At 39.4% G+C, this 23,470-nt stretch overlaps 1 protein-coding gene across 2 annotated transcripts in view; it reads left to right on the top strand.

The window, feature by feature from the left end:
* The first annotated feature begins 1,396 nt into the window (after nt 1-1,396).
* LOC148854467 (U5 small nuclear ribonucleoprotein helicase) overlaps nt 1,397-23,470 on the top strand; it is a 169,072-nt gene continuing 146,998 nt past the window's right edge. For both annotated transcript variants that reach the window (XM_088986817.1, XM_088986816.1), the window contains exons 1-15: nt 1,397-1,705; nt 1,900-1,961; nt 2,104-2,272; nt 2,449-2,905; nt 3,039-3,104; nt 5,122-5,226; nt 5,336-5,638; nt 19,221-19,337; nt 19,433-19,492; nt 20,006-20,077; nt 20,168-20,284; nt 20,377-20,538; nt 21,393-21,458; nt 21,624-21,776; nt 21,877-21,960. In XM_088986817.1, coding sequence (XP_088842943.1) covers nt 1,599-1,705; nt 1,900-1,961; nt 2,104-2,272; nt 2,449-2,905; nt 3,039-3,104; nt 5,122-5,226; nt 5,336-5,638; nt 19,221-19,337; nt 19,433-19,492; nt 20,006-20,077; nt 20,168-20,284; nt 20,377-20,538; nt 21,393-21,458; nt 21,624-21,776; nt 21,877-21,960 — 2,100 coding nt within the window. In that variant the 5' untranslated portion in view covers nt 1,397-1,598. The remainder of the gene's footprint in view (nt 1,706-1,899; nt 1,962-2,103; nt 2,273-2,448; nt 2,906-3,038; nt 3,105-5,121; nt 5,227-5,335; nt 5,639-19,220; nt 19,338-19,432; nt 19,493-20,005; nt 20,078-20,167; nt 20,285-20,376; nt 20,539-21,392; nt 21,459-21,623; nt 21,777-21,876; nt 21,961-23,470) is intronic.

Genomic DNA, 23,470 nt, shown 5'->3' with positions numbered 1-23,470 from the left:
AAATATGAAGCAGGTGACATGTGTGAGAAATGAAGGGAGAAGGAGGTATGTGGTGGTGAGAGTAAGGGTGCATTAGGTTGGTTTAGATCAAGTTGAGGTTGACCATGACCCAACCAAAGTTATTGAACCCCCAATCCTTATGCACCCAACCCAAAGTTTCAGGTTAGGCTATAGTTGGCCCAAGTTCTATAATTCCTTTTAACAAATGTACTTATTTCCTAGGTTCTAAGAGTCATTTTGGGAAATTTGTAAATACAAATATGTAGGGTGCAAATAAAATGTTTAGAAATATATACAAGGTTTTGCACCATGCATATTTGTATTTGTACTCCACCCAAATGGAGCTTTAAGGCTGTGTTTTGGTTGCAATGCAGATTTATTACACTAGTACAAATGCATAAGAGTGCAAATGTAAAAAAAATGCAAAATCTTGTTTAATTTTGTTTTGGATTTTGCTTTGTTATGCTCCATGCATAAATTTACCTCATTTGTACTGCAATCAAACAAAATAATCTAAAATTTGAAACGAAAATAGGTCAGAATTTACACTCAAATTATTTATACTACCATGGTTTTGCATAAATGCAAATTTATTTGCATTGCAACCAAAACACAACCTAGGCTCATGACAAATGACAACATTTGTATTTGCATTGTAATTGTATTTACACACTTCCCAAACAAAGTATAAGGATTCAAGTTAATTCAATTTTCATGTGATTATATGTAAAATAAAACTTAAAACTTTTTGACATACAAGTATACATGATAAATAAATAGATACACATGTATTATACATAAATGCGCATATATACATACGTACTTGAATATAAGTTATTTTCACTTCTTATTTTTCTACATATTGGTCAGATTTGATAGAAGTTAGTTTTAAGTGAGAACAACATTCGGTTCGTTTTGCTCATGATAATGTTTTTGAATCGCCTTTAGCTCGAACGGTCGGGCCATTCGGCCTAGGAGTCGTCCAGACAATCGATTATGTTTTATTCAAAACCCAATTTTGGTAAAAAACCATTGAAAAAATCAACAATTTGTTGATCCAAGCAGTCAAACTGTCAATCCTTTAATTTATTCAATGATTTTAACCATTTTAAAAATTTTAAAATTTATTATCAGAATTCATTTGAACCAGATGGTCGAACTGTTGACCTAAGAACTGGTGGTCAGGACGGTTCCATTTTCGGATCGTTTTTTAAAACGTTGATTCATGATGTACATTATCAAAATAGTTGGTAATCTTTAGTTGTTAGTATATTAACGGTTTTCAATATCCGACTGCAATCCGAATTCGACATATTCGAATAGGATCCGAATATTGGTAACTCAGATCCATGCCTTGGTACATCCGATTCGATCCGATTCGTCTGTAACCCCATATGAACTCCAAATACTTGAAACTTCAACCGTCCGAGGGTTTACCATCACCATTCACCACTTCGTAATTCACATACTGAGGTTTATGCTTGAACTTGAAGCACTGAAAGTTTCGAATTCCGTCTTCGTTTTTCCAGTTGCTGCGACACTTTGCTCATCCGGCAAGTAAAAAGTTTACAGGGTTCTGCGGCCTAACCTAAAAGAAGATGCTCCTTCAGTTGCCTCGCTTGACGAATTCGCTGAGAGACCACTATGATGTCGATCAAGCCTACTTGCAACGCAAAACCATTCTCCAAAATCATAAACCTCAGAAGTACATTTCTCTTCCAGTTTCAACGGTCCTTCAATCTGATTTCAATATCGAAATATTCCATCAGCATTTTGAGCCAATTTTGCAGATAATTTTTATGATACACTTGCGTTGCTAATGTTACTTGAATTCCTGCTTGATTTCCCGTAATTCAGTTGATTCTGATTTCACTCTTCATTTTATAATTTTATGATTAGGTCTGGAAACTCTCTAGATGATTCGGAACTCGCGCGAACGATAGTTTATCGATGGGGAGAAGGTAGGAGAATATGGAATTATATACATGCTTGCGTAATTTCTTCTTCATTCCTGTTTTTACGGCCTTCTAAAAAAATCCGTTTTTTTTATTTATATTTATAATTTGTAATTTATCAATATGCCGTCCTTGGCTCCTAGTGCAGCTTCAACTGAAGTTCGTCAAGCATACCGACAATATCTTGGTGCGGTTGTGGAGTTGATCGATGGCGAAGTGGCACCAGAAGAATTTCGCGAAGTGGCAAAAACCGTTTATGATATTTTTTGCAATCCAGGAGAACAATGCGAAGACAGCAAATGGATTGCAGAGAAGAAGTAAGCATTTAGTAGCATCTGAACTGTTTAAACTTTTATCTTTGATAAAAACCGTTGTTTTACTCGTGCAAAATGCAGTTTTATAGATTTCGCGTTGTTCTAATTTAATACGTTTAATGCAACTGAAACAACATATAGTTAACCTCGAAATGTACATTGGATTTTGCATATTTCAGGGGAGAGCTGCAAAAGCTTATCGGATTTTCTGTCTCAGATGCTAATTTGCGGAAAGCTGCTTTGCTGGCTCAAATGCTTTACGCTATGCAGCCTAGTGACCGTGATGTTGCAGCCGTCCTGGAAAAGAAAACGGAAGGAAGAGGAGATAGTTTAATTGAATTTGGTAATGATCTTCCTTTCCACGAACCGGCTAGGTTTCTGGTGGATGTACCTTTGGAGAACGAGGAATTACTGGATGATGAGATCCCTGGGACTGCTAGTTCACTTCAGGAAGAATGGTATGGCTATGCTGATGCTACACATCAACATTCTGATATTGACAGGGGAACTGTAAATTTGAGATGGTTAAGCGATGCATGTGATCAGATAGTGAAAGAACGAGGTTCTAAACTTTCAGCAGATGAATTAGCAATGGCCCTTTGTAGGGTGCTCGATTCAGACAAACCTGGTGATGAGGTACTTTAGCTCATCTTTTCTGAACTGCATTGTGCATTTCAATACAGTTCCACATATACATATATGCATATTGTATGCATGCTACAGTATCATTGAACATATGATCTTACTGGTTTTGATTACTGTTGTTAAGATAGCTGGAGATCTGTTGGATCTTGTTGGTGATAGTGCATTTGAAACTGTTCAAGATCTTTTATTGGTAAGATTTCTGTTCTGGAAGATCGTATTACTTGCGTTAAACATAATGTTTTGTTTCTTTAGGTTCATTTTTATTATCCATGTTCTAGGATATTTTCCACTTGTTTTTATAGCATATTTTTAAAAAATTTTTGTCAATGTCCCTGTCTTTCTCTTTCTCCCTCTCTCTGGTTAGTGATAAATAAGTTACTTTGTCCTGGAGAAGGAAACAGAAAAGCCCAATTCAAGACATTCCATACCTAACAGCTTGGCAACCAAGCGTTAATGATGAGGGGAAGAAAATGCATCTACTGAAGTAACAGACTTTTCAAATGATAATAGATTCTATGAAAACAATAGAACCCTCTGATGTTTCAAATGCCATTAGGCAGACTAAATTTCCTAAAACACTTAAGGTTCCTAAATTTCCTAAAACACTTAAGGTTCCTAACTCAACAATGTCTCAAAATAGCACCAAATGGAACTCCTTAACCACATTCTCAACTTGGCTCCATGCGATACCCAAACCCCCAGCATACCTTATTTAAATTTGGGAGTGTGATCTTCTTTATTTGCACCATTTGATCATAGATGCCTGGTCTGTGATTGGTTGATAATATGTTCTGAATGGACATAATTTCATATAACTGCTAGCATAGTTTTCAAGGTGACGAGGCGCTCAAGGACGGTCACCTTGCTTATTCACCAAACTAATTTGTAAATGCACTATGAAATACTTTTGTATTCTTAATTTTTTGAAAATGTAATTATAAAATAAACATTCCGAAACTAAAATATTCATTTTGTGGGTTTATATACTAATTTCTTTTTTACTATTTTCTTATTTGTTAGGGTTCAACCAACACACATGTTGTTGTATGCTATTTTGAACCCTCAATGACTTAAAAATCTGAACCAATAAGCTAAAAAGAACTTAAGATTTTGTCCAATAAACACATTCTTCTTCTTCTTCTTCTACCTTTTCTTTTCTTCTTTTCCTAGGACAAGAAGCAGGGGCTAGCCCCTATATTTTCTGAAATTTATCTTCTCATAAATATGTTGGTTTTCTATATTTGAATATGAGGTTTGTACTTTTTTTATGAAAATTATAGATACTTATTAATTGACGATGCTAATTGCAATGGAACTTAGGAAACTATCATAGGATTCATTTTTTTTCATTTGAGAAAATCCACCTAGGTGGATTTTTAGAGAAAAGGAGAGAACAAAAGAGGCCATGATTGAATCAATTCTGATTAGAGCGGCTCAATGGCTGAAATCCTTAGGAAACTTCTCACATATATCCATTGATGATATCATAGAAACTGGAAAATAGTGGCAGATTCAAATGTCAATAAGCATCCTGTTATTCCTATCTGGACCCTCCTGAAATAGGATTTATAAAGCTTAATTTTGACGGCAGTAGCATGGGAAACCCAGGAAGGTCAGGAATTGGAGGTGTATTCAGGGATGAGGAGGGTAAAGTGTGTGCATTATTCTAAGGCCCAGCAGGTGAAGGAGACTCACTAAGAGCGGAAGTAATGGCAGTTATGGAAGGAGTGTAAAGGTTTACAACCATGAATGCTAGAAAGCTAATCATTGAAGGGGATTCCAAACTGGTAGTGGCTTGGCTACTGGATGACGAAAGTAGGATGTGGAAGTATAATAACGAGAAGAAAAAATTCAGATGGATCACAAAGGACATGGAACTGAGAATACAGTAGGTGAAAAGAACAGCTAATTCAATGGCTGATGCACTGGCCAAGCAAGGGGTTGGGAGAATTCAAACATTTTGGGCACTACTGTAATTGTAATTATAACTAAAGTTAAAGGGGAGAGATAAGAGAGCTTGTCTCTCTCTCACTTTCTCTTGTACACTTTCCTTAAAATTCAATGAAGTAATCAATTATTCATCAAAAAAAAAATAAAAATCCACCTAGGTGACAAGGCGCCTCCCTTGTTGCATAGACATGCTTTCATGTATGGAGGAAGTTTTGCTTGTCTTAGAAATTATGTTTAGCTGTATTGTTTTTTTCCAGCACCGGAAGGAACTTGTTGATGCCATCCATCATGGGATGCTTGTACTGAAATCTGAGAAAATGGCTTCAAGTGTCCAATCACGAATGCCCAGCTATGGAACACAGGTACATAGGTTTTACATTAAAGAGAAACTATTTTCATTAGCTTACCGGTTCATTCATCTAAAGGACTTAATGAGTCCTTTAAAATTCACACCCATTCTTCTTCATCCAGGTTACCATCCAAACTGAATCTGAACGACAAATTGATAAACTTCGACGCAAGGAGGAAAAACGGCATAGACGTGGGACTGAACATGAGGCTGAGCATGACTTGTCAGCAGGAAGTTTCTCTTCCTTAATTCAAGCAAGTGAATGGAAGAACCCCATTGATTATCTGATTGGAAATGGCCAAGGGCCCCACTCGTTACCAGTAAGTGCTCTTCCTCAAGGAACTGTGAGGAAGCATTTTAAGGGCTATGAGGAAGTGCGAATTCCACCCACACAAACTTCACAAATGAAACCTGGAGAGAAGCTGGTAATTTCTATTTTTTAGCTGTCCTTTATTAGATTCAGGTTAACATACTTGTTGGCTTCTATGGTTTATGAGCTAAGGTTTGAAAGAAAGTAGCATTTAATTTAGGTTACTTGACTGTGATTTCATTTGGTACAAACTAGGCAAGGTTTAGAAAATTTATAATTTCCTAATAATTCCTAATTAAGTGTTTTCATTTCCGTGGGTTTTGACATATAAAATATACCAAACATATTTCCCAATCTTAGACATAATCCCTATTGTTTTAACCAAACCTTACTTTCTTAGATAGCACAAAAATTGCAATTTTCTGATGTATTCCCTTCTTTTAACTGATTATGGCAAAACCAACTCGTTTTTAGATGCTTTTTTTCATAGTAATCTCATTTTAAATGTTTGGGTTAAGTTCAATGGATCAGAAAACAAGAACTGAGTTTGCGTTGCTTAAATAACAGAACATAACTATAAAGAAAACCTAGATTTTAGGTGAAGCTATGGCCTATAATGTTTTCAGCTGAGGAACTTAGTGGTCAAATTCAAGTGAGAAATGATAAAAAATATTATGGTGCAAAGAGATGATGAGTCTAATATCTACTTGAACAGGAAAGATTAGTTAATTACCTAGCCAATGTGCCTAAAATCTCATGATTCTGATGTGATTTGTGAAAGTTCTGTGGAATTTCTTTATTGATAAATAAGGAAATGAATGTTCTGATGTAAGAAAGGGAAATAATCCTTTGTGCAAGTCCGCTCCAGAATGTGCAATTTTGTACAATTTAATCTTACAAGAAAGGCTAAGGATGATTGTAAATCATCCTGGAAGCTTAAAAGAAAGTTGAAGGATGGAATTTTACATCCTGGAACCTTAAAAAAAAAGGCTAGGATGAAATTTTACATCCTGGAAGCTTCCTAGATTATAGGATCAGAAGAAAAGATGTGCCATACCCTGCCTTTCCCATTTCTGCTCTAAAAATACAAACATTCATTTTCAAGCTCATTTGGTCCTCATTGGTCAATCTTATTCCTTTTGCTGCTTCCTTTTCCATCCTATTGCAGGTTTCCTTTTTCCCACTGAACCAGCATCAAATCTAAATTTGGTTCTGTTAGTTGCAGGTTGCATATTCGAAGTTCCACTGGTGTCGCGTGTTCTTGTAGATTCCTTTAGAAAAAAGTGTTCTAACAACACTTCCTTTAAGCAGTATTATCATTTTACTTTTTGAAGCACAAAATGATTTAAGTTAACTTTAGAGTTATTTGAATAATTACATTGGCTTTCCTCCCAAAACATATAATAATCTTTTTGCAAAATACTGTTGTGGGTTTAATTCTATTATAATCCAATCTGCTCTTGAATTCTGTTAGAATAATGACTGTAGAAGTAAGAGAAAGATGAGAAGAGAAGAAAATAGAGGAGAGAAATCTGGTCCAAACAAGAGAGAAAATCTCTCTCTCTCTAGTCGGCCAGGTCAATTTATATGTTTCTATTAAATAATAAAAAGACTCCTTTGCCCCTACTTAAGTGAGGGACACAACTACTAATAGAACATTACACATCAGCAACTTAAACATAAACATAAAGACTAAAATACCCCTACACAATTGTTAAGTCCTTAAATTTGCTGGGCTGGGAGCAGGTCATTAAGATATTCCCAGTCAGCTTAAAAAAATAATACTAAAGAAGAGAAAAGGGCTTTCTTATAAGCCCAATCAGTCTTATTGGTGGGCTGAAACATTTTATTAAAGAAAGGGGCCTACAGTCTAGTTTAGTGAGCAACAAGCCCCAAGTTATTTGGGCTTATTTATAATGCAATAAGCATTTAATGGGCCTGTAGTAGAGCCCATTTAATGGAACAACAGGCCCTAAAAGAATAAACCCATTTTGATTAATTAATTGTGAGGTGTCCCACTTATTTATGAGGGGATGCCACTTGTCCTATTCTAACAAGATGACTATTTTCCCTCCTTTAACCACTTGAAGTGGGGGGACACATGTCACCGTAGGGGAGAGAGTTATTTTCCCTCCTCTAACCACTTTAAGTGGGGGGACACATGTCACCCTAAGGGAGAGAGAATTATTTTCCCTCCTTTTAACCACTTTAAGTGGGGGGACACTTGTCACCTTAGGAAGGAAGAGTTTTCTTTTCCCTCCTTAACCCATTTTAAGTGGGGCGACACTTGACACTCTAAGAAGAGAGGAGCGGGGAGTTACTTAACCACCTCCCTCCTCCATATAAACCCCTCTACTACAAGGAGAAGGGGCTAATGCCTTTTTATTGGCTATTACTAATTTATCTGTAGGATTTCTAGCATTAAGAAACAAGTGGGAAGGGAAAAGAGAAGAAGATTGGTGTGGAGAGCATAAAAGAAAAAGGAAGAAGGTAGGGAATCTGGTTTCCTTCCTACACCTCTTCAATATAATTTTCCTTGTGCTTCCCACACGAGATGGAAGGCCATACTCTATCTATTCCTCTCACTCCTTTCTTTCTTCCTTTTATTTTTCTTTTTTTCCTTGTTTCATATTGAAATACATGTAAGGAGACAACCATCTACAGCCTTGTTCATGAAACTTGGCTGATTATGGTTCCTCACAACGTCTTAACCTACGTGTGAGGGGAAAAACCATCTACAACCTTGTTCATGAAATTTGGCTGATTATGGTTCCTCACAGCATGATAATGCACACAACCACAATTTAAAGGCCATTTGTAGCCTTATTGATGAAACCTGCTTTTTATGATGCCTATTTACTTGCTATGCATACAATGTTTCTTTATATGCTGGTTTTCTCTCAAATAAAGAGGGAATATATACCAGAATTTTCAAAGGAAAATTCTATAGAAAATTCATACTTAGCAGAGATGTAATTAAGGGAATATCTATGTGATTTCTCGAATTGAGTTTACCCAAATAACAAAAAACCTAGTTATTAGTCTAATTGGGTGAATTATGTTATGTGAGAAATTATACTAAAAAAAAATTTTCCACTAACAACAGTCGACATTAACACTCCCCCTCAAGCTGGTGAGTATATATCATATAGTCCCAACTTGTTACATACGTAGTCCACTCTCCCCCGACTCAACCCTTTGGTGAAGACGCCCATTGGTTTCCTGTGTTAACATTTGTAGTATCTATCACTCCACTCAGCACCTTCTCTCTCAAAGTGACAGTCAACCTCTTTATGCTTGGTTCTCTCATGAAACACCAGATTAGAAGAGATATGGACTGCAACCTGATTGTCACAATAGAGCTTCATTGGAGTGTGAATAGAATATCCCATCTCCTATAGAAGATTTCTCAGCCACACTAATTCACAAGTAGTATGTGCCATAGCTCTATATTCTGCCTCTGCATTGCTTCTTGCCATCTATTTCTTACTTTTCCATGTCACCAGATTACCCCCAAGGAAAGTACATAGCCTGTAGTTGATCTCCTGTCAGATATAGAGCCAACCCAATTAACATCAATATATCCCTTTATTTCAATTTTTCCTCCACTTCTATATATCAAGCCATGACCAAGAGCCCCCTTAATACTTCACAATCCTTAGAACTACATCCCAATGTAGAACCCGAGGTTTTTGCATGAGCTGATTTACCACACTAACCATAAATGAAATATCTGGCTGAGTAACGGTTAGGTAGTTTAGTTTACCTAGCAACCGTCGGTACCTTCCAGGATCTTCAAACTCTTCACCTATATCACTGCTCATCTTGGTATTTACTTCCATAGGTGTTTCAGTTGGTTTGACGCTTAACAATCCTGTTTCTTCCAACAAATCAAGAACATATTTCCTTTGACACAAATTAATACCATGCTTAGACTTTGCTACTTCTATCCCCAAGAAGTACTTTAGTTTACCAAGGTCCTTTGTCTGAAAGTGTTCCTGTAGAAAGATCTTCAACCTATCAATTCCCACTTTATCATTCCCGGTGATGACAATATCATCTACATATACCACCAATAGGATATTTCCAACTTGATAGTCATGACTGAAGATTGAGTGATCAACCTAGCACTGCTTCATACCAAACTTCTTTACCACCTCACTAAATCTACCAAACCACGCACGAGGAGACTGTTTAAGTCCATAAATACCTTCTTTAGTCTGCACACCTTACCACCCTCCCCCTGAGCAACAAACCCCGGTGGTTGCTGTATATAGACTTTCTCAAGTTGATTACCATGTAAGAAAGCATTATTGATGTCAAGATGAAAGAGAGGCCAATCATACATAGTAGCTAGAGATATCACAACACGAATTGAACCAATCTTAGCAACCGGAGAGAAGGTCTCCGTGTAGTCAATGCCATATGTTTGGGAGTACCCTTTGGCAACCAGCCTAGCTTTTAACCGCTCTTCACTACCATCAGGTAAATACTTAACAGTGTATACCCACTTACAACAAACAACCTGCTTACCAGGAGGAAGTGTGGTGAAGTCCCATGTATGCTTATGAGTTAGAGTTGAGAGTTCTTCCGTTACATGGAGCCACCCTAGAGAGGCAAGAGCTTCCTGGACACCCGTAGGAACAACAACAGAGGATAACAATGAGATAAACTGGCGATGGGAAGTAGAAAAGTGAGTGAGAGAAACGTAATTAGAAATAGGATGAAGGGTGCAACTGCGTTTACCCTTCCGTAAGGCAATTGGAAGATCAAGTTTAGAAATCGGGGTTGGGGCTAGTGTGGGAACAACTACTAGATCTGTCGACGATGATGGAGCTGGAGGAGGAGCTGATACATGTTGGCAATGTGTATACACTTGACGAATAGGTGGCCGTTCAACAAGCGGTGGCACCGGAGGCAAAGATTTGGTCACAACTGGAACAAGTGGAATGGGATCCGCAACTGGAAGTGGAAGAGGAGGTGGTGAGGAGGATGAAACATCACCTGACCTCGAAGAAAACGGAGTGGACTCAAAGAAAGTAATATCAACACACATAAAGGAATGCCAAGAACTAGGATTATAACACATACCCTTTTTGGGTCTGGGAATAGCCAAGGAAGATACGCTTAATGGATCGTGCATCTAACTTATCCCTTCCTGGTCCCAGATTATGAACAAAACAGACACACCCAAAAACCTGAGGAGAAAGGGGAAACGAAGACAAGGTAGGAAACAAAGTGGTGAAAGGAGAATGACCATCAAGGATGGACGCGGGCATCCGGTTAATTAGGAAGCAAGAAGTAAGCACAACATCACTCCAAAAAGGTTTGGGTACATTCATATAGGGCATGAGGAATCGAGCAGTTTCCAAAAGGTGATGATTCTTTTTCTCAGCCATCCCATTTTGTTGCGGGGTGTAGGTACATGAAATCTGATGGATAATGGCATGTTGTTCCAAATATTCCTAAAATGGTGTATAAAAATATTCACGACCATTATCGGAACGAAGAATTTTAATGTGTACACCAAATTGGTTGCGAATTTCAGCATAAATTTTTTGGAAAATGGTAAACAATTCATTCCTTTCTTTCATTAGATAAAGCCACGTCATCCTTGATTAATCATCAACAAAAACAACAAAGTATCTATAACCATTGTATGACATTGCTTTATTAGGACCCTAAACATCTTAATGAACTAAAGAAAAAGGACTCAATATACGTTTATCAACCCTAGGACCAAAGGGAACACGGTGATGTTTCCCCAACTGACATGACTCACAATCCAAAACAAAAAGATGACTCAACGAAGGAACAAGAGACTTCAAAACTTTAAGTGACAGATGACCAAATCGATAGTGCCACTGGAGAGGAGAAAGAGATGTCTGGAGAGTTGTTGATGTACTTCCACCACCATCAAGGTAATACAATCCACCGGTTTCATGCCCTCCACCAATCTTCATCCCTGTGTTGAGATCTTGAAAAACACACGAAGAAGGGTAAAATGTGATAGAGCAATTAAGAGACTTTGTCAAAGGTTAAAAGGAAATTTGGGGACATACAAAACTGAGGATAAAGATAAAGGGTCCATGTTAACATTACCAACACCTCAAATGGAGGATGTGGAACCATTGACAAGGGTAACAGATTGTGATGTTGGGCAGTGAGAGAGGGAAGAAAACACACCTGGAGTTCTAGTCATGCGATCGGAGGCCCCAGAGTCAATAATCCAGGATTGGGTTTGGATGCCAGACAAGCCATACTTGAGTGTGCAAGAGTGGTTGTATTCTGTTGAGATGTGGCCTGAATAAACCTCTCATACTCATCACGGGGAACACTCATCATCTCCTTCTCGTGAACATTTGTGGATATAGGGGGCATCTGATCAGCTGAATGGTTCTCCTGTCTGAAGCTGTTATCACTGGTCATGGCATGATTGGCCCAAGTTAAAGGTGGAGCATGCAAATTATAGCAATAATTGATGGTATGTCCATCCATACCACAATGTGTACATCTTCTTGGACTAGAACTGCGTCCTCTACCACGGACTCCCCCTGAATCTCGACCTCCAATACGACTAGTGCCACGATTATACATAGGTCCACCACCACCACTACGGCCATATACCGGTTCACTTCTACCACTACGACCAGATTGAGCTCCCCAAGCTCCACCTCTAACAGCACGACCCCTTGATACTACAAAGGCTGATCTATCAAAGACACTAGAATTCTCAGTAGATCCAATAGAAATCCTCCTAAGTCGAGCAAATACCTCTTCTAAGGAAGGGAGAGCTGATCCTCCTAGTATATGTGTCCGCGCTGGTTCTTATTTAGACTTCAGCCCCACAAAAAATCTGGTCACATCTAGTTGTTCTCTTTACTGTTGCTGAATTTTAACATTAGAGGTGAGGGGGTGATACACATTCAGCTCATTACTGTAGAGAAGATGGGCCGAATGGCCCATAGACTGTCATTTCATGTTATGTTATGTTTCTCTCTGTTGTGGACCTTATTCTGGGCCCATACTCTGCAATGTTCTGTTTTTGTATTTTCCTGCCCACTCAAGGGCCTCTCTGTAATTTGTCAAAGCTTAACTTATTAATAAGATGTTTAGAGTGTTAGAGAGAGGTTATGTTCGAACCTCTTACTCTCTAACACTCATTGCCGCTAGCTCTCTCCTCTCTTCCTCTCTTGTTTGTTTATTTTTTGGTTTGCATCTAATCTCAAACAGTTCCATACATCAAGTGGGCTGTTTTTCAACTATTATGAAGGTTTCTCATGTTAGCATAGAATTCCTCAAGACTTTGATTACCCTGTTGCTTAAAGTATTCCTGATACAACTAATATACTCTAGTTGTGTTGTCTTGTCCCGAATACAACTTCTTAGCATGGTCTCAAACTTCCTTGGCAATATCGAGAAACCTGAGATTCATACTAACCTTGGGTTCTATACTATTCCATAACCATGTAATAATCTATGCGTCTTCTTGTTCCAGTCACCATACTCATGAGATTCAGTAGAGGTTTTTTTCTCCCTTGTGTGCTTCACTTTCTTCTTTGCTTTAAGAAAGACTTCTACAGATTTCGCCCAAGGTACATAATTTTCTCCATTCAACTAGATAGAGGTCATCTGAACATTCAGGTAGTCAGTGGGAACCATCACACTAGTTTTACTTTCACTGTTGTTTCCCATGGCTGAATTTTTTTTTCTTATTTCACCTCTCACCACACTGCACGCTAAACCACACTGTTCTCAGCACCTGTTATTGCTGAATTCTTCACTCTCTACACCACAACCCTACCACACGACTACCTGAAAACTCACCACACTACTCGAAGATCACTCCCTCTTCAAACCACACTGAATTCTGCACAAACCCTAACACACTACAACCTCAATTTTCACCACACGACTTGGAACACATCTACCATTTGATTCACACTAAAAACTGTTAGGTACTGCCTAACTCAGGGACTCTTTCGAGGGAGCCTGCCTCCTGAGAGAGAGAGAGAGAGAGAGAGAGAGAGAGAGAGAGAGAGAGAGAGAGATTGTATTCCCAAATCGATAATCCCCTCCTAACTTCCTTTCCTTATTTATATACTGCTGTTACACTTCTGTTATACCAGCCTTTCCACTTGTCCAGTCCACTTGTCCAGTGTGTTATTTAGTTTGTTCTAGTGGTTGGCTGTTAGTTACATTCTTTAAAGGCTGGCGTGGCCTTTTCTTGTACACTTGTTTTCCCTTTATTTGTGTCTCAACAGTCCCTCCTCCCTTGAAAGCGACCTTGCCCTCAAGGTCAAGATGTGGGAATCTATTCTGTAAATCCAAGTAAGGTTCCCAAGTTGCATCCTCAATTGGGACCTGACCATACCACCAATGCCTTTGGTTTGATGTGATTCCCTTTGCGTATCCATCCAAAATCTGTTATCTGAGTGGGCTCAATTTGAACTTGGCCATCTTCCGAGAATGATGGGAGGGTGGTTGTTGTTATTGCTCCTGTTTTTTGCCATTTCTTCAATAGGGATACATGGAATATAGGGTGTAATTTTGATGTTGCTGGGAGGTCAAGCCTGTATGCCACCGACCCAATGCGTTCCACAATCCGAAATGGACCAAACTACTTAGGGCTCAGTTTGTTCCACTGGTGGCCTGCTACTGAAACTTGCTTGTATGGTTGTAATTTAAGGAAGACTTGCTCCCCAATCTGGTGCTAGACAGGCCTATGCCTTCTTGCCATCCATTGTTGGGCTCAATGGAGTGGGATTTAGATCTTGTAACACCCTATCTCGCTGGAGGAGTTGGTCTCTACTGCTGCTACTGCTGTAGGCATTTTCTCATATGGGAGTAGGGGAGGTAGGTCTCGTCCATATAGAACCCGGAAGGGAGTCATTCCTGTTGCACTATGATACGTGGTATTGTACCACCATTCCGCCCAATGAAGCCACTTGAGCCACTGATGTGGCCTATCCCCTGCATAGCACCTTAGATAGGTTTCCAAACTCCGGTTGACCACCTCAGTCTGCCTATCTGTTTGAGGGTGGTAGCTGGTAGATTTGAAGAGTTTCACTCCCTGTAGTCGAAAAAGTTCTGCTCAGAAACAACTCATAAAAATAGGGTCGCGGTCTGAGACAATAGAGTTAGGGGTACCATGCAGTCGTGCCACCTCCTTAGTAAAAATCTCAACCACCATGGAGGCTGTAAAGGGGTGGGACAGAGGGAGAAAATGGCAGTATTTGGTGAATCTATCAACCACTACGAGAATGACGGACTTGCCATAGGAAAAGGGGAGATCCGTTATAAAGTCCATGGTTATATCTACCCACACTTGTGTAGGAATTGGGAGTGGTTGTGGCAGTCTTGCTGGAGACCGGGTATCCGTTTTATTTTTCTGGCAAATGACGCATTCGGCTATGAATTTTTGGACCGAATTTGGCATGCCTTTCCTGTGGAATTGGGTGGCTAGTCTCTTGTAAGTGCGTAGGATCCCTGAGTGTCCTTCTGCTGGGGATGAGTGGAACACTTCCAGAAGCTGCTGAATATGGGCTGAATCCTATGGTATCACCATTCGGCGTTTATACAGCAGCAAGTTAATCTCCACTGTGTACCCTAGGTGGCTAGTAGGATCCTCTTGGACCTGTGAATGCAGCTTGCTCAGTTGTGGGTGCCTTTCAGCTTCTTCCCTTAGCTAACCCATGATGGAACATGTTGGGCCTGTGAGAAGTAATGGAAATAGTTGTGGCTGGCGTGGCAGTGCATCCGCCACCTTGTTAGTGTGCTCTGCCTTGTATTTAATGACATAATCGTAGCCAAGTAATTTGGGTATCCATCGCTGCTGTTCCGGGGATAGTACGGACTGCTCCAACAGAAATTTCAGGCTCTGGTGGTCAGTTCGTATGATGACCTCCTTCCTAGAAGGTAGGGCCACCACCTCTGAACTGCGAGAACAATTGCTATCAGTTCGCGTTTGTATATTGATTTGGCCCATTTCTGTGCTGTCATTGCTTTGCTGAAAACGCTAGTGGCCTTTCTTCTTGCATGAGGACTGCACCAACTCCTTGGCTTGACGTATCACATTCAATGATGAAGTCCTTTGAGAAGTCTGGAAGTGCGAGCATCGATGGGGACGAGACAGTTGTTTTGAGTGTCTTGAAGGCCTGTTAGGCCTCCCTAGTCCAGTAGAACCCATTCTTCTTAAGTAAACATGTCAAGGGGGCAGCAATCAGTCCATATCCTCTAATGAATCGCCGGTAGTACCTTGTTAAACCCAAGAAGCCTTGTAACTCCTTAACATTTTGAGGTCGGGGCCAATTTATCATGCTTGGGATCTTTTCCGGGTCTGCTGCTACATTGCCGTTTTCGACCACGTGCCCTAAATAGTTTACTTGTGTCTGTCCAAATGCGCATTTTGACTCCTTTGCAAGGAGTTTATGAGTCCTTAGCAGTTCCAAGGTGATTTGTAGATGTACTATGTGTTCGTCCCATGTAACGCTATATACAAGTATATCATAAAAAAAAAGACGAGTATAAATTTGCGCAAATGGGGTCGAAATATGTCATTCATAAGGGCTTGGAACGTTATTGGCGCATTGGTCAACCCAAATGGCATAACCAGAAATTCATAATGCCCTTTGTGTGTACGAAAGGCAGTCTTGTGGATGTCTCCCTCATGGACCCGAATTTGATGATATCCCGATCTCAGGTCTAGTTTAGAGAATATGGTGGCCCTGCCGAGTTCATCTAGTAGTTCATCGATTACCGGTATGGGAAATCGATCCTTCATAGTAATGTTGTTTAGAGCCCTATAGTCTATACAAAACCGCCATGTCCCATCCTTCTTTTTCACAAGTAATATTGGCGAGGAGAATGGGCTTTGGCTGGGTTGTATAATTTTCCTGTCAAGCATATCTTGCACTTGCCTCTCAATCTCTAGTTTCTGAAAATAGGGGTAATGATAGGGCCTTACATTTGTGGGTGCAGTTCTGGGCAGCAATGGAATGCAATGATCATGGGCACGTTTCGGTGGTAGTTCCTTAGGTTCTTGGAAGATCACAGAGAACTTCTGAAGTAGCTGCTGTAATTGTGTGCGGCCTTCTTCGGATCTGCTTCCTTGGGCTAGAATGGGGCCGTTCCCGTGGGAGTCTATCTGCATTAAAACGATGTGGGCTGGGTCTGCTGCCTGTTTCCTTAGGGAGGCGAGACTAATAGGTCCTGGACCCTTGGACAGCTGCCCTTGAATATGCACCTGTGAGCTGCCCACTTGAAAATCCATGGTGAGACGGGCTCAATCACATATCACCGGCCCTAGTTGCCTTAACCATTGGACTCTGAGAACTACATCTGCCCCACTGATTTCTAGGGGGTGCAGATCTACCTCGAACTCATGTCCTTGTATCTTCATCTTTAATTCTGTGCACGTACTGTCGCACACCAGGTTGCTCCCATTAGCTACGTGCACCCAGAAGGCTGTACATGGTTGGACCGGAATCCCTAGTTGTCTAACCAATGTTTGGGTAGTGAAATTGAGGGTGCTGCCACTGTCTATCAAAACCGACACATGGCGCCCTTGTACCAGTCCGGTTACTCTCATAGTTTGAGAAGAAGCAAGACCGGTCAAGGCTTGCTGGGATACTTTTGGGTATTCCTTTGTCCATTGCCCCCATTCTTGGTTGTCCATTGGCTCTTCAATGTCTGTTGATTGCTCAACATATTCGGTTTCAGGTTGAAGGAAGAAAACTTGAGGGATCTTACAGCGATGGCCCGACCTGAATTTGTCTCCACATGCATAACAAAGGCCCTTTTCTCGTCAGGCTTGCATCTCAGCCCAGGTTAACCTCTTGGCTGAGCCGGGGCCTGAACTAGAGTTGGCGTCCTTGCCTGTGATTCCTACTCCTGATCTGGGCTCCGGTTTACCCAAGATACTTGGTTCTGGGTTTGGTATACCTGGTCTGATTGCAGCTCCCAGAGGTCGATTAATCCTTCTTGCCCGATTCAGTTTGTCTTCATGTAGTCGAGCTAATGCTGCTGCTTCAAGAACGGTGGTGGGCTGCATGGATTTTACCTTCAGCCGCAATTCTTCCCTGAGTCCACCAACAAAACTGCCGACAAGCGCGTTTTCTGGACAGCCTTGCACGCGCATAGCTAATCTTTCAAACGCCATCTGATAATCTTGGACGGAGCTGGTCTGTCGTAGCTTAGTGAGGCTTTCATCATAGTTCTCAAAATCCGAGACTCCAAATCACATGGTTAAGGCGTCAGTGAAGTCTGCCCATGTGGCTCTTGGGTGCCGTCGCCGGTACCACTGGTACCAGACGGTCACCTCTCCTTCCAGGTGTGGAGAAGCTAATGGAACACGATCAGGTCCTTGTGTGTCGTGGTAATCGAAGTATCTTTCTGTTCGCAGAAGCCTGGATGTGGGATCTCCCCCTGTGAAGATGGGAAACTCGATTCTTGCTGTTCTTGATCCGCTTCGATGACTGGTGTCACTACGCTCTTCCTGATTCGGTGCAGGTGGTGACTGTGCCAATCGTTCAAGCAAGGATGCGAAGCTTTCTTTGATTTCTTTGATGTCAGCCGATATTCTTTGCATTTCTTCTTCCATGTTGTCGATTTTGTTCTCCATTGCAGATGACCTTGTGCTTGGCATCTTGGCTTTGATATCAACTTGTTAGGTACTGCCTAACTCAGGGACTCTTTCGAGGGAGCCTGCCTTCTGTGAGAGAGAGAGAGAGAGAGAGAGAGAGAGAGAGAGAGAGATTGTATTTCCAAATTGATAATCCCCTCCTAACTTCCTTTCCTTATTTATATACTGCTGTTACAATTCTGTTATACCAGCCTCTCCACTTGTCTAGTTTGTTATTTAGTTTCTTTTAGTGGTTGGCTGTTAGTTACATTCTTTAAAGGCTGGCATGGCCTTTTCTTGTACACTTGTATTCCCTTTATTTGTGTCTCAACAAAAACTGCATAAAAATCACTTACCTAATCACCAGAAAATCAAACTGTACTTGACACTCTACTGCATCACTTGAATCAGCCCTCTTCTCTTCATCAATTAGGGGGGGGGGTCTTCTTACAAACCACAGCAACCACCCACGAACTGCATGGCTGGAGGCATAGAAACCTCCAAGGGAAGAGGGCGATCACTCCTTTTCAGCCCCTTTCCTTATCTCCAACTGATGATGAAGAAAAAAAATAGAAAACTTTAGACTGGATGCGTGAAGATCAGAATTCTGGGCAGATTCGATTTTCTCAACCTAGCTCTGATACCATATTATAATCCAATCTGCTCTTGAATTATGTTAGAATAATGACTGTAGAAGTAAGAGAAAGATGAGAAGGAGAAGGAGAAGAGAAGAAAATAGAGGAGGGAAATCTGGTTCGAACAAGAGAGAAAATCTCTCTCTCTAGTCGGCCAGGTCAATTTATATGTTTCTATTAAATAATAAAAAGACTCCTTTGCCCCTACTTAAGTGAGGGACACAACTACTAATAGAAAATTACACATCAGCAACTTAAACATAAATATAAAGACTAAAATACCCCTACACAGTCGACATTAACAAATTCAATAATTTGTCTACTTGTTGGATAATGACTTACAAATAAGGTAGCATCACAGTACTTTGATATTTGTAGGAATATTTGATTAGGCTTCCTTCATTTCTCACCTTGATTTCTTCTCTGCTTTGTTTTATCAGATTGAGATAAAGGAATTAGATGACTTTGCTCAGGCTGCTTTCCGTGGCTACAAATCCCTCAATCGCATTCAGAGCCGGATATTTCAAACCACTTACCACACCAATGAAAATATACTAGTCAGTCATTACTTTCTTGTCATGTGTCAAATTAAAGCAGTCTGTCAACTATATTATTTCATATCACTCAAGCAATTTAATCAATTCAATTGCAGGTCTGCGCTCCAACAGGTGCAGGCAAAACAAACATAGCTATGATTGCTGTATTACATGAGGTATCCATTAGCTGAGCTCAGATCCTCTCATTACTTCTATAATCAAACACTAATTCTTTGACTTGGAAATCTGGAAAGGAAATGTAGTTGAAAGTACCATTGTAAGAAATAAAACCACAAATGGCATTGTGTTTTTATAACACTGGTCTTGCAGAAAATATTTCTGTTGTTAAAACTGTACTTCCCATTTGGACGTCATATGTTGAACTATCCTGAGTCTTTTGAACAAAAAGTAGTTTTACATCGTGTTAATTAATACATACAGTTATTTTTCTGTGTTGTGACTATTGTCAATTTTGAGCTTAGTTTATGCTCTTAGTCCACCATCTAGACCTTTGATCTAACCTTAGAAGGCCTCTTATATGTTAATATACTGCATCATGTACTTGATGAATTCTTATTTTGAGTGTTAATATTTGCATATTCTCTTCTTTTTTGGTAACCATCCATGTATATGTTCTTCTCTTCCCTTTGTATGATATATTAGTTATTGATAAAAACATTATGATGCAGATTGCACAACACTTCAAGGATGGTTTTTTGCACAAGGATGAGTTTAAAATAGTTTATGTTGCTCCTATGAAGGTATAATTACTTTATATTTTTTTCCATTCAACTCTTTTTCTTTTCCTATTTTTTTTGCAGACTGTTAATTTCTGGTTGCATGCTTTCTAGGCATTAGCTTCAGAGGTGACGTCAACATTTAGCCATAGATTGTCTCCCTTGAACTTGACTGTGAAAGAACTTACTGGGGACATGCAACTTTCTAAGAATGAGCTTGAAGAAACTCAGGTTTATTTCTTTTCTTATTTTGGTTTTATTTTTGTAATCTAATATCTACATGCTAAAACTCATGGCATGTTATTTTAATTTGTGCCATTCAGATGATAGTGACAACACCAGAGAAATGGGACGTCATTACTCGCAAAAGCAGCGATATGTCTCTGTCAATGCTAGTAAAACTCTTAATCATTGATGAGGTACACCTGTTAAATGATGACAGAGGCCCTGTAATAGAGGCATTGGTTGCTCGGACCCTCCGTCAGGTAACTTTTTTTTGTTGTTATTAATGTTGAATCTATTTTTGATAAAAGGTAACTAATGTGTATTAAAAGGGAAAAACGTATGTACATGAGAGGACGTGGAGGGTTGTACAAAAATAATAAGTTAGAAAGCCTCTCTCCAGAAAGGAAACAGATTATGTGGGCATAGCGCTGCTGCTATTATAGAAAATCCCTGTCTACTCCCATTCTAGCTAGTTCATTTGCAATGAAACTTGGTTCTTTTGCTGTTTGAATTCGGATGGATGCCAAATTTTTTGATCATTAATAGAAAACATTATTGAAATAGAAAGAGAAAATACAGTGCAGCCCTGCTCTCCAAGAAACTTAGTGAGGTAGGGAAGAAACAAACATAATAGCCAATGAGTGACAGCATCAGAAAGCCTAAGTATAAAACAAAATTAAAATGTTTCCTTGGACTTATCCAACTCCATTCTAGTTCTTTCTTGTTGACCCTTTATCCTGGATAGACTGTCTGCTAGGCCGTTAGCAGACCTGAAAATCCACCTGAATGAGCAGTCCACATCTGGAAGATAAACCCTTTCCTTCTTTGATTTGGTATCTTAAACACCAAGATCCTTCATCTAGTTTCACTTGTATTGGATTCCCTTCTATTTCTTACTCCATCTAATTTCACATGCCAGATTGATTAAAATAGACAAATAGGAGTTTCTAACCAATTTTCAACCTCATTTGCAGTCATCTAGCATTAAAATTAAACTCTACATGCATGATTTGCATATGAAAATTTACTTGGGTTCAATGCCAATATTGCCATCCTTGGTTTATGTAACCTTTCAGTTCTTTCTGATTCTGGATATTTTTCTTTTATTGTATAGGTGGAATCAACACAAACTATGATACGCATTGTGGGCCTATCAGCTACTCTACCCAATTATTTGGAGGTTTGTTTACAATTTGATGCTCAATATTCCTTTTGGTATTAGCATGTAGTCTTTATTTTTCTTTATTTTTATTTCTTTTTTGATTGGTAACAGTGAAAACAATTTTCTTTCTCGTATTTACTCTGAACTATTCAAAATCTAATAAGCCTCTGTTTGAAAACTCAGGTTGCACACTTTCTGAGGGTGAATCCTGAAACAGGACTCTTCTTTTTTGATTCCAGCTATCGCCCAGTACCTCTTGCACAACAATATATTGGTATCAGTGAGCATAACTTTGCTGCTCGTAACAATCTGTTAAATGAGATATGCTATGATAAGGTTTCTTTTCCCATTTGAATGCTCCTTATTTGTGGTTATTTTAGGCAATAGGCATTGTCATTTTCTTAATGGTGTACATGGTACTTCATATATAATTTAGGTTATTGAATCATTAAAGCAAGGACATCAAGCAATGGTTTTTGTTCATTCACGAAAGGACACAGGAAAAACAGCAAGGATGCTGGTATGACTTAAAATTTATGATATAGAAGTTTTTTTTTGAGTTATTGTATGATTTTATGATAGCTGTTCCTTTTATTGCTACTTATGCTGCTGCTACTTATTCCAATTTTATCATTCTTGGTATTGGTATTGAGTGACTTCTTTGATTGATAATACAAAAATCTACCGAGGACAAAAGCATATACAGCTAATACAATAATAAGGAAAAAGGAGAAATAGAGGGAAAAGTACCTACAACCCTTTGCTTCCAGACTAAACAGTAATTTATATGGATTCTAAGAATAGTTAATTCATTGGATCATATCTTGCTGGGGTGATTTGAGAGGATTGAACTGTATTGGGATACTCTGCTCTGGTAGGTCATGTAATACTTTGGTTCCTTGCTATTTGTATTTGTTTTGGCTTCGTTCTTTTTGGGTCTTTTTTGGTTACTCCTTTCCTTGTAGGGGAAGTTTTAGGATTGTACTATCTCTTTTTTTATCAGTAACAATTCAAGGATTTTAATTATATATGGTTGAAAAATTTAGATTCAGAAAAATACCAAAGTACCCCTTTGTTTTGCGCTAGCCCCAGCTATCTACCCACTAGTATGGCAGTACCAACATTTTTGCTTGCATGTTACAATCTCCCTCCTACTAATGGATTTATCAAGCTGAATTTTGATGGTTGTAGCGAGGGCAATCCTGGACCTTCAGGTATTGGAGGTGTTTTCAAAGATGAGGATGGGTTTATTAGGGCTCTTTTCTCAGGTCCTATTGGAGTGGGTGACATGTTGAGAGCTGAAATCTATGCTGTAAGTCTGTAATGGAAGGATTTCAGAAGGCCAAGGAATTAAATATTTCCAAGCTAATAATTGAAGGGGATTCAAAACTTGTTATTGGATGGTTTCAAGAGGAGGAAGAGATGGGCTGGTGGGATTACATAAATGAATAAAGGAAATTCAGGTTCCTGACTCAAGGCATGGAAATCCAGCTGCATTGGACTAAGAGAGGTGCTAATTGTTTGGCTGATGTTTTGGCCAAGCAAGGGGTGGGAAGAAGCAACTTTTTTTGGGCTATATTGTAACTTTTTTGACCTCTTGGGGGGGGATCTAAAAGAGTTTATCTCCCCTTTCTTTGTAATTTCTTTGAGTTTTGTTTAATGAGTCTCATTCAGTTATTGATAAAAAAAGAAGGATGAGGGGAGATTTGTGAAGGAGAAGATGGTAGAACTCTGGAGAAGAGGTGCCATCTTAAGTTCGATGACAGTGTAGGTTTGAAGTGCAGATTAGAGGGTGGCAAGGGCTTTCTCTAGGTCCGGAGTGATAGTTGAAAAGTTAGGGGTTGATCTGGAAAGGAGAAGGAAGTTGGTAACTAGGGAAGAAGTTGTCGATGATTTGGAGGTCTCGAAGAAAGTCTGAGGTACAAGCTAGACCCATCTTGTCCATGTCACCAAAATTTTCTCAAGATTGAAAGATGGTCTAGCTGGAGCAGGTCCTACAAACAAATATAAAAGAATTAATAAGAGAAAGA

Source organism: Nelumbo lutea, chromosome 4, assembly GCF_056320005.1.
Source record: "Nelumbo lutea isolate HS-2025 chromosome 4, American lotus-T2T, whole genome shotgun sequence".
In the NCBI taxonomy this organism is placed as follows: Eukaryota; Viridiplantae; Streptophyta; class Magnoliopsida; order Proteales; family Nelumbonaceae; genus Nelumbo; species Nelumbo lutea.
The sequence above is the reverse complement of the archived record's forward strand: the minus strand, read 5'-3'. Positions and strand labels throughout refer to the sequence as shown.